The sequence below is a fragment of the Rattus norvegicus genome, chromosome 6 (genome assembly GCF_036323735.1).
Source record: "Rattus norvegicus strain BN/NHsdMcwi chromosome 6, GRCr8, whole genome shotgun sequence".
NCBI lineage: Eukaryota > Metazoa > Chordata > Mammalia > Rodentia > Muridae > Rattus > Rattus norvegicus.
In genome coordinates this window covers 93,834,570-93,846,552 of record NC_086024.1, presented here as the reverse complement: position 1 = coordinate 93,846,552, position 11,983 = coordinate 93,834,570, and the positions used below count along the sequence as shown (strand labels likewise).

Sequence of the window (11,983 nt, the reverse complement as noted above, 5' to 3'; positions counted from 1 at the left end):
AACTCCAATTTTACTTCTTTATTTCTCTCTCTCTCTTTCTTTCTTTCTTTCTTTCCTTCTTTCTTTCTTCCTTCCTTCCTTCCTCCCTTCCTTCCTTCCTTGCTTCCTTCCTTTCTTTCATAGTTGAGACTTTGTACCTTTTGGCCTTCATCTCTCATTTACCTCCCCAGACTCTGGACTCTGCTTCTGTAAACATGATTGTTTTAAGTGTGTATGCTCTGTCTTTCGGAAGCACTGTATTTCAGCAGTGGAAGGTCTATGTCCATCTTGTTCAATATGGCACGCTCAAAGCTTAGAATTAGTTGTTTCTCTAAAACAACAACAATAACAACCCCCAAAACTTTAGTTCCTTTGCAGTAGAGAACGCTGTTTAGAAACCCAAGATGTGAGCACTAGAGGAGCTCAGTGCTGTTGGAGGCACACCATCACATACACACACACACACACACACACACACACACACACACACACACACGTTTCTCAGCTCTGTAATCCAGTCTATAAGATTTCACTTTAGTCTTCCCTTTTCACATATGCAGATACCTTCTTTGGCATTGAAGAATCCGGCTCTATTTTTCTTAATGTGGTTATCAGTCTCTCCCCTTCCACTACTGTGGCAGGCACCATCCCTGTACTCACTCAGACCCTCAGTGTTATGTGTCAAGTTGCCCTCTGATAGGAATAACCTCTACTCTAGTTATTGTGTTCTCCAACATCACCATGCACTCCCCCCTCCCTCCCTTCCCCCTGTCTCTAAGATTCATATATTAATTGTATTTGGGTGTACCTGTGAGTTTATAAGTACCAAGTGCATGCAGTGTCTACAGAGGGCAGGCCGCTTTGGGTCCCCTGGAACTGATAAGGTTAGTTGTGAACTCCCTGATGTGAGTGCTGGGAACTAAAACCAGGTCCTCTACCAGAGCAGAAAGCACCTTCACCTGAGTCCTCTCTCCAGCAGCTGCCCCAAAGCACTTCTTAGAGACCCCTGGCCCAGCGTCCTGAACTGACCCACCCCAATCTCTCACCCTGCACCTTGCAGGGATTCCTGCCTTAGCCCACCCTCTTCCCACAGTGGCCTTAGACAGGCTGAGAGACTGTGACTCCCCACTGAGCCCTCTCCCCAGCCCCTGTACTGACTTACACTGAAAGGCAAAACCTAGATGTGGCTTTACCAGCACTGACTGTAAGCATGGCCAGCTCCCCACCGTACAGGCCCTTCCCTCTGTTACAGTCTAGCCTAATGTTTTAGTCTGTGGTCACCATGCTTACGTGAGTTTGCAGACACCTGAACTCCTACGACTTTTCTAAGTGAGAAACTCTCCTGCGTTTGATTTCTTCAACTCATGCTATGGATTTTAACATTTGTTAGCATAACTCAAGTTTAACCACAAAAAATTTCATATTGTTTTTAAAGTTATCACAATCAAGATACTCTAAAAAATCGAGTCCTGGCATTCGTTTTAGAAATCCTATCCAGCCTTCAAAAGTATAGATGATATTGAGAAACTTTTTTAAGTTGAAATTGCCCAATAAAAGTATTAAAAGAGTAACATAAGGACATCCATCTAGGTTTAAAACATACCACTTTTCTTCTGGTGTTTTATTGCGTGTCTAGTTCAAGATCAGTATGTACGGTGAAGAGTCAGCCAAAAACTGGGTATGATGAAGCACACCTATAATATTAACACTCAGGGGCTGGAGACAGGAGGATTGCTGCAAGTGTGAGGACAGCCTAGTGTCCAAAGTGAATTCTCAGCTAACTCCATGTTGCGCTTTAGTACTCTGTTTCAGAACGATAAAACAGCAAACCCCAAGAACCCACAAGAGCTGGACAGCAACTGTTGTAGGCTCTCTTGCAAATGCTCATTTTTACCCCGTATCAAAAATAGCCATAAACAAATGAGCGTGGGCCGTGTGCCAGTAACCCTCATGCAAGGAGAGAGGTGGGATTTGGCGTGTGCACTGGAGTTTGCTAATCCCGGTTTCGGACTTCCTTTTCACGGTCTCCTGTTTGTCACAAGAGACAGTCATGTGTTTAGCTAAACATGCAGATGACTGTATTTGTGATCCAGTGATGGGGTGAATTAATGAGTGTTCGACATGATATGCTCTGTAAGTCTAAACTGCTTTCAAGAGCTCACAAAACATGTTTTTAATAAACATTTGGAAAATCAATTAAGATGTTTAATTTGCTAGACAAAGAAAATGAGAACATGGGCTGGAGAGATGGCTCAGTGGTTAAGAGCACCCGACTGCTCTTCCAGAGGTCGTGAGTTCAATTCCCAGCAACCACATGGTGGCTCACAACCATCTGTAAAGAGATCCGATGCCCTCTTCCGGTGTATCTGAAGACAGCTACAGTGTACTTATATATAATAAATAAATAAAATCTTTAAAAAAAAAAAAAAAAAGAAAATGAGAACATAATTTTACATTTAAAAAATAAAAGCAGTATTTGAGTGTTACAAAGTGTTCTGCACACCAGATTACTAAGAGCAGTCACATCACAGGAAAGAAGGTAGAACTCAACTTTAGTCAGAACTGTCACTACTGAGAGAAAGGTTTAAAACCAGAGAGTGAACGTATGCTAAGGGAGATCACTGCTTCAGAGGGGAGAAGGAGGGGCTTCTCCGGAGAAGTTTAATTTGTCAGGCCTAATAGTAGGAATCAGATCTCTGTCTTGTCCCTGCACAGTAATATTGTGTCTGTTCAAACCCCCCCTCTCCCTGTCTGTCTGTCTGTCTGTCTGTCTATCTATCTATCTATCTATCTATCTATCTATCTATCTATCTATCTATCTGTTGTCCGTCCATCCATCCATCATTTCTTTGCTTGCAGTACTAGGAACTGAACCAGCACACACTAAGCAAGCTCGGCAGCAGTCACGTCACCAGCCCTTTTTATTTTATTTTGATATAAGGTCTAACTGAAATTCTCGAATTAGCTTCATGTTTGTCTTGGAAGTAGCTGAGTTGCAAGACTGTCGTCACACCCCGCTTGGCTTTGCTCATTTGTTCTTGTTTGGAACATGACGTCACAAACGCCTTGTATTGTGCTGGATTGTTTGGTTGTTGTCGTTGGGGGCTGGGCAGGGTTTCCTTCCTGGCTATCCTGAAACTGACTTCATAGATCTGGTTGGCTGAGAGCTCAGAGGTCTGCCTGTGTGCCTCCCAAGTGCTGGGATCAAAGCGTGCACCATCACTGCTTAGCTACTGTGCTGTGTTTAGTTCCTTCAGTCATTGGGTTTTAGAATTCATTCCACTCTAATCGCTTATAACATTTACACATGTACAAACCCTTCAAACAAACACTTTTTGTGCATGGTTTTTAATCCTTAGATAGCTAATTAGGGAAGACATGAGCAGAAATTTCAGTGTAAATTGGGCGATTCTGTGGTGCAAGCCAGCCTTGCCGGTGAGCTCACAGCAGCCTTTCTTCTTTTTACGTTGATCCTTTCAAGGACAGTATTTTGTAACATTAACAGAAAACTGAGAAAAGAACTAATATAACACAATACCAAACTCCTAAGTTTAAGGGGTCAGGCAAGCAGGCGTTGCATAGAAGATAGAAGATTGGTAGTAAGCAGCAGGAGTCAGGAGACTCTGAAAAGCTGTATGAGGCTTTCATTTGTGCTAAGTGATGGAGAATGGGTGGGTTGACTGTGTGAGAAAGACAGTTTAGACAGGAATGCAGAGAGGTGACCAGATTGAGAAGGATTATGAGTTAGGAGTCAGCAGGAGTGGGGAATTATACCAGGTTTATTGGTAAGTTGGTGGTGTAAGTTGAAAGCCATAACAAATTAAAGATCTGAAAATCTCACATTAAAAAAAAAAAATCTAGGGTTGGGGATTTAGCTCAGTGGTGGAGCGCTTGCCTAGGAAGCGCAAGGCCCTGGGTTTGATCCCCAGCTCCGAAAAAAAAAAGAACCAAAAAAAAAAATCTAGATTTCAGACTTTGTTCAAAAAGAAAATACTTGGTATTGACCAGTAAACTTTCATCTTTGCGTATGTATGTACGTACCTTCCAGTTTGCCCTGAGCTTTGTTGTTTCTCATATAAGAAACACTATGTAACATCTGCCTGCCCCTTTAACACTTAAACTTGGAGCTTGGTGTCGTGCTGTGTTATTCCTTCTCAGTTTTCTGTTAATGTTACAAAATACCATCCTTGAGAAGAATGTGAAAAGAAGAAAGGCTGCTGTGGGCCCCGCCCGCATCTGACAGGACTTTCTTTTCAAGGGTATACCTTTCTTCTTTTCCCCTGAACGCTTAAAAAAATAAAGTTGTTTAGTGTTTATATATGTAATTCATGTGGCGGTGTGAGGACCTGTGGAAGTTGGCTCTTCTTCCTCCGTGAGATCCTGGGGACCAGACTCATGTTGTCAGGCTTGACAGCCAGCATCCTGCTGACAGCCATCTGCCAGCTCTTTTCCCTTTAAAAAAGGAGAATATATTTATTTTTATGTATGCGAGCATTTTTTTCTGCTTGTATGTATGTGCTTGGTGCCTATAAAGGTGAAAGGATGGCTTAGGAGTCTCTGGAACTGAAATGCACCTTGATCATTTGCACCTCCGACCCCCACAGGAACCCCAGCTCCTCCATCCCTTTGCTTCAGGTATCCCCAGTGTGTCCCCTCCCCACTCATCTTTCTTGAACTCTGTTTTAGAAATAGCTTTTATTTGTGCGTGTGTGTGTACACGTGCACCATGTGTGCACGGTGCCCAGTGGCTAAAGGGCATCAGATCCTTTGGAGCTGGTGTTACAGGTGGTTGTGAGCCACTTGGTGTTGGTGCTAGGAATTGGACCTGGGTCTTCTGCAAAAACAGTAAGCATTCCTAACCACTGAGCCATTAATAGCCCTTTCCCGAACTTTTAGCTGTACTCTTCAATCAGTTTTGAATATATAATTAACTAGGTTCAATTAAAAAAAACCTTTGAAGTATATCGTCACCTTATTTCCATTGCTTTTGGCTGACACTTGCACACTGTGTGCACACCTGTACACACAATACTCATGCACAAAGAAATAATGACCAAAAGGTGTTTGTTTAGTACAGATGTAAGTTTTATAAAAAGTCTTTCTGAGGCAGTGTTGCATGAGAGCGTTGTGCTTTAGAAAGCTCCACTGTGCCACAGGCCACCTGCCTTTATAATGGCGCCCCAGTTTCCCTCAGTTCTGCCCAGCTGCATACTGCCTTTTTTGATAACACGTGAAGGAATATTGGATACCAATTACTTGCTAGACATCATCAATCCTTGTATTAGTTGGGTTTTACATTTAAAGACTATGACTTTCATAAAAACAAATACTTGCATGGAATCACAGATGTCTAGGTAGTGGAGCTGTAGTCTTGGTTTATATTGTTCTTCTCTAACAGTGGGCTCCTCTTGCTATTAGATACACCTAGTATGTATGAGACTATTTTGACATTATATGTACATATGTGTGTATATATATATGTGTGTGTGTGTGTGTGTGTGTGTGTGTGTGTGTGTGTGTGTATTCCAGAAATAATGGCTTTACTATAGCCAATTGAACATTTCTCATCCCGACTTCCCCTAGATTTCCTAATATAAATCTGTATATGTAATGTATATTTCTTATTGCTTAATAATATTTTAATTGCAAGTGCTTTGAGACAGCTTTAGATAAAGAAGGAAAATAACTAAATAACTATACATTCCTGATTTGTACTTCCCAGGTTTTGATGGACATGTTTGACCAGGATGACGATATAGGCTTGGTTTCTCTCTGTGAAGAGGAACCTTGTTCTTCTGGTGAGCTAAACTATTATGACCTTGTTAGAACTGAAATCGCAGAAGAAAGACAGTATCTACGGGAACTGAATATGATCATTAAAGTATTCCGGGAAGCCTTTCTTTCAGACAAAAAGTTGTTCAAGTCTTCTGTAAGTACTTTGGGTACTTTAAATTCTGTGCATATCCCTCAACAAATAGCAGGCTAAAATTCATATTAGTGTGTTATTTTCCTCACTACCATATAAAAGTGTTCTTTTATGTATCTCTGAGCTTTAAAACCATCCAAATTGTTATATAGATAAAAGTGAAATGCCAAGAAACTCAAGAGGCGGGGTTTTCACTGGAATATTTTCTGCTGCACAGTATCAGGCTAGTCAGATGTAACGAGACCCAGTCCTTCGTCTGGAATGACGAAGAAAATGGTCTAGAGAGGCCTTTGCTCCCTGCCTTCTGGTGGTACTCTAAGGCAGCTTCTACAGTGGACATTTAACGATTGTGTTGTGATGGTGGTGGTGGTTCATTTTTGAGACAGGGCCTTACTGAGTAGCTCTGGCTGGCCTGGAACTTACTATGTAGTCCAGACCAACCTTGAACTTCTGACTTTATAGTGCGGATAATAAAGCTGTGTGTCACCAAGCTCAGCTAACTGAGGGTTTTGTTTCAAAATTTTAAAAATTATTTGTTTTATGCATGAGAGTGTTTTGGCACATGTTACTATGAAGGAAAGAAGACACTGAGTCCCCTGAAACTGAAGTTATAGATGGTTGTGAGCGGCCATGTAGGTGCTGAGAAATGAACCTGATTCCCCAGAAGAGCAGCTGGTTCTTTTCATCACTGGGCCCTCTTTCCAGCCCCAGCAGCAGGAAATTTACAAGAAAACATTTTATAAGAACTCCAAGAGAAGACTCAAAAGCAGTGGTCCTCTGTTTGCAGACAGGATGGGGATGGGATGAGTGGCCTGGATTCAAACTTCCTTGGCCTTCTTTTCCCCTTAGCGTTTAAAGCCAGTCCCTCAGGTGTGAATCCTAACGCTGTAGGCACAGAATTCAGGATTCAGAGGCACAAGGATTGGGAGTTGCAGGCCTGCCTAGGCTACAGAGTGAAATACTGTCTCAAAGTAAACAAATAAAATCCAGCTACAGAAACATAGGCTTCCCCCCGACTCCTCACCCCCCTTTAGCAATGGTTTGGTTTTACTAAGTATGGTTGACCTATATTTTAAAAATATTTAGTCTTTTTTATGCTTCCTAGGATCTTTACCGCAGTAACTTACACAAATAACCAGGCACAGCTACCAGGATGCTTTAGAACTTGCAGCTTTTATTCTTTTCCATAAGAATGATTCAAATTATAATTTAAGGTGTTTTAATTGACCTTTACTTGTTTGTTTTGCATGAATTTTTAGTTTAGTGATGTTGCCAACTCCTGCTGGATATGCTTAACTGTTGTCAGGATTTTTTAAAAGTACCATTCAATTTTGTTTAGCCTACATAAATGTGACACAGATAGGGCAGGTGTTATAGTCTCTGCCTTTCTAGTGTAAAGTAGTTATGTGTTACTTACATTCATTATCACACTTGGGCTTGCATTTGAGTTCTGCTACACTGTAAACTGGTGTTCCATGGCAGTCTGAGAGGAGCAAATGCAGCTGGTTAATGTCCTCTTTGCCTTTCCTGAATCCCACACTCCTTCTCATTGGATTAATGCAGAGTTGATAGACAGTTTCTGCCATACTAAAGGTTTGAAGAAAGTGTTCCTTTTGTCTCTGTCTTTGTATCTCCTATAAACTTTTCCCACATAGAATGCACTGTCCACTGTTAAAGACAGTCTAAGGTCAGAGAATAGTTCTTAGCAAATATTGAAAAAGGAATAAATGACTTAAAATTGATCTGTTACAAGAAATGTGGCCATGGGCAAATTCTCTGGCTCCTTGTGAAACAGGGATGTGGGGGTGCCAGTCCAGTCAGAGTATGAAACCAGAGCTGTAGAGCTGCTGGGAACACTTGCCTTGTAATCCCTGGACCACCAAAGAAGCAAATCAGTAGAATCTAAAAAGAAAACCCGTGTCAAGGGCTTAAATTAATGTCTGAAACCTACTGTCAGAGGTTAATTGTCATTAGCATCTAAGCCTAATCCATGGTCATTCATATAGCATGTTGTAAAGAGGAAAAACTGCTTTTTCTCTAATGTCAAACTCAGCAAACCGTTCTGATATATGTGTCTCCCTGACCCACACACACTAAGAAGCTTTTCAGGGAATAACCCCAGAGTATCCCCTCAATCAATTTAATCCTGATATTCCCCAGGTAGACATCGTGTCCTTTCCTGTAGCTGAAGGGCTCAGGCCCGATAGGCTAGACTTGAAGATCCTATGACCTCCTCCTTGAGTTCAGTTGATCTGTGAGGTGGCTCACAGAACTCAGGGCCATACTTAGGTTGACTGGTTTATTAAGGAACGTTGTATGCGTGCAGCTCAACAGCGATGAAGGGAAGGAGGGGACAGTTACGAGGGCTAGCGCTTCCATGCCTGCCCAGGGAAGCCACGCTGCCGGCACCTCCACATGTGCACAACACAGAAGCTCAGCAGCCTTGTTCAAGAGTCTGTAGGACTTAGACTGCAGTCTCCACCCTACTCAGAAGTCAGCGAGCAGGGAGACCATTCCATCCCTTTAATCCTCACCCTTAGTAACTTTGTTAGCATAAACTCAGGAGTGATCACAGCCTCCGTCATTCAGGGAATTCCCCGTTCTCTAGGAACTCCATCAAAAGAACCAGGACAAAGGCTAAACACACTCAAGTTACACAGTTAGAGCCAAGATTCAGCGTGTAGGTTGGCCATGTTCACAGCCCATTGCATTACAGTAAGTAAGCAGTATGATCTGTGTGTGTCTACAGTGCTAATGACTTAGCCTCAACGTAACGATTCAAGCATGCCAATGTTAGGACATCTTTAGTTCCCTTCAAAATCACAACATGAGCAATAAATTGAACAAACTATATCTAGATTAGGAGTTATTTTCATTCTCATTCCAGCTATTGTCATTAGCTTACGCTTTTAAGACCTTCGTTCTTTCAACATTTTAGCCCATTTCAAAACACAAATGCTAGGATTAGTTTATATAAAGAAATGTTTATGATGCTTGTAGTATAAGATTTGAGAATTATGAATTCAAACTAGAGTTTATATTTTCTAGAATATTTACTGTCTCTGATCTAAGAGATTCTTAAAAATTGCCTTTGTGTTCATGATTCACACACACACACACACACACACACACACACACACACACACACGGAGGTCAGAGGTCAGCCAGTGGGAATAGGTTCTTTCCTTCACTGTGTGTGTCTGGGGATGGGACTCAGATGACTCTGCTCAAGGGCCACGGCCAGCTCAGCTGTCTTACACCACCTTCCTCTGAGACAGGTTCTGTCCGTGAACCTGGAGCTCGTTTACTCTGCCTGGCTGGCTGGCTCATGAGCAACAGGGATCACAAACGCACACCAGCCCAGCCGGCTTCCATATCATGTAGTAACGTGTAACAGGATTCTCAACCTTGTATTTTTTTTTCTTTTTTAGGAAATTGAAAAGATTTTCAGTAACATTTCAGATATACATGAACTGACTGTGAAACTTTTAGGTTTGATTGAAGACACAGTAGAAATGACAGATGAAAGCAGTCCTCACCCGCTAGCTGGTAGCTGCTTTGAAGATTTAGCAGAGGTGAGCATGCAAAGCCACTTTAAACTGTCCTTTATGCCCTAAAAATTGTGTCAAGGAATTTCATAACAAGTCAGATTCAGTTTTGTTGCCCGTAATGTTAGTAGTGCTGGTGTGTGTAGCTTTGAGCTCAGCACCAGCACTGAGGCTGGCTTTATCGTGTCCCTATGCCAGCTAGCCTTTGTTGTAAAAGCTACACGAAAGCAGTGACATGCAGGAATTACTTAATACTACGTACATTTAAGGTAAAGGGAATAAATTGCTGGTATTATTCTCTAGCTTTGGGGAATTTTAGACTTCATTTTTAAAAGTCAAAAGTTTTTTTCAAAGTAAAATCTCATATAACAAAAGTTATATATGTATATATATATTGTTATCTTAAATATATATATTTAAAAATTGTTCAAAATTAAATATAAAGATGACCACTATTTATCCTTTATATTGTTTATTATATATATATATATATATATATATATATATATATATATATATATGGGTATTTTGCCTGCATGTATGGCTATGTACCACATACATGCAGTATCCATGCAGGCCAGAAGAGGGTGCTAGATCCCCTGAGACTGGCGGTACATACAGTTGTGAGCTGCCATGTGGTGATGAGACTTGAACCCAGGTCCTCTGGAAGAGCAGCTAATCCTCTTAACCACTGAGCCATCTCTCCAGGCCTCTATTTATCCTTATATAAATATTCTCTCTGTATTTTATAGAGCTATGTGCTCATTTACAGAAATACTGTTCTCTTGTTTTATAATGTTTTTCATTCTATCATAGTTTCTTATATATCATTATGCACAAGAATATATATTGTTCTTATATTTCCTCTTCTATGTCCTCATTGGACATCTTCATGTACTCACTGGCTGTTTTCCCCATACAGAAATTGGCTCTTTAAAAGTGTTGCTTTTAGATTTCTTATACAAAAATCACCGACTTCCGTAATCTCTGCCTATATCTTCTGAAAATAGAGATAATTTTTATTATGTCCATCTTGTTACTGAGTATTAGTTTGTCTTTGTTTCTGATTTTCCTGCTGTGTATCCCATTCTAACCTTGAACATTTAGTCTTCCTGTGTCAACCTCCAAAGCATGGTATTATAGGCCTGCCTGAGTTCAGCCTTTGTTCTTAATAACCTATTTTAAATTTGATAGTAATTTATGGTCTCATTAATTTGCTATGCCCTTAAAGGTTCTTCACTTCTAAAAATGTTGTATTATTTCTATTTTGAATTTTGAATATAACATTTGAATGTTGACCACTTTATTAGATTTATTTATTTATTTGTGTGCATGTGTGTTTGTGCACGCATGCATGAATGTATGTGTGTGTGCATGTGGAGGCCAGAGAACAATTTGCAAAAGTTGGTTCTCCTTTCTACCCTGTGGGTCCCAGGAACCAGTTTAGTCACTGGGCTTGGTGGAAAGCTCCTTTGTCTGCTGAGCCATCTTACCAACCCCATTTTAATGATTGGTAAATGTGTAGCTCAGTAGTAACTACATTCTTAATATTATATGGTCATAACCACTGTTTATTTCCAAAAATAATTCATCTTGCCAAATAAAAAAAAGCTTCCCAATAATCAATAATATCAGTGCATGTCAGAGCATCACTCCTCCCTCTCCTATGTCAGCATCACTCCTCCCTCTCTTGTGTCGGAGCTTCACTCCTCCCTCTCCTGTGTCAGCATCACTCCTCCCTCTCCTGTGTCAGAGCATCACTCCTCCCTCTCCTGTGTCAGCATCACTCCTCCCTCTCCTGTGTCAGAGCATCACTCCTCCCTCTCCTATGTTAGCATCACTCCTCCCTCTCCTATGTCAGCATCACTCCTCCCTCTCCTGTGTCAGAGCATCACTCCTCCCTCTCCTATGTCAACATCACTCCTCCCTCTCCTGTGTCAGAGCTTCACTCCTCCCTCTCCTGTGTCAGCATCACTCCTTCCTTTGGATGAGTGACATTAGGACACATGCTCTGCCTAGTTAGAACATCACTAAGCTACAGATCCAAAGTCTAATCTGTTCTGAAATGCAACACTCAGGGCCTGCACTAAGTAATTTGGGTTATCAGGACATTCTGGATTTTTAGATTAGAGAGGCTTAGCTAGTAAGGCCTATGTAAATATTCCAAAACACAAAAAACTCTAAAATCCAAAACATTTTATTCTTGAAGGATTTCTCAGAGGGAGTACCCAGCATGCATCATGTTTGTTATCTCACTTTTAAGAATGCTGTTTAATGCTTGGTGTTTTCAGATCCTGGGGATATATTAAAGTACGAGACACTGGCTTATGTGGTAAATGTTTTAATTTTGAAGAGCAGACAAGTTGCTTTTGATAGGCTCTGCCATTTTAACATTCCTCACAGTGGATGGGGTTCTGTTCTCTCATCATCTGCTAAAGCGTGTTAGTACATGTTTAGTTTCCACTCCATAAAACATAAAACCCCTATGCTTTTTAAAAATGTCTACATCTATTTTATTTATGTCTATGTG

General features: G+C 41.0%; 1 protein-coding gene across 6 annotated transcripts in view; it reads left to right on the top strand.

Moving 5' to 3' along the window:
- The window catches only part of Sos2 (SOS Ras/Rho guanine nucleotide exchange factor 2), a 113,191-nt gene that overhangs the window by 45,609 nt on the left and 55,599 nt on the right, over positions 1-11,983 (top strand). For all 6 annotated transcript variants that reach the window (NM_001135561.1, XM_008764721.3, XM_039113012.2 and 3 more), the window contains 2 exons: positions 5,702-5,908; positions 9,337-9,480. In NM_001135561.1, coding sequence (NP_001129033.1) covers positions 5,702-5,908; positions 9,337-9,480 — 351 coding nt within the window. The remainder of the gene's footprint in view (positions 1-5,701; positions 5,909-9,336; positions 9,481-11,983) is intronic.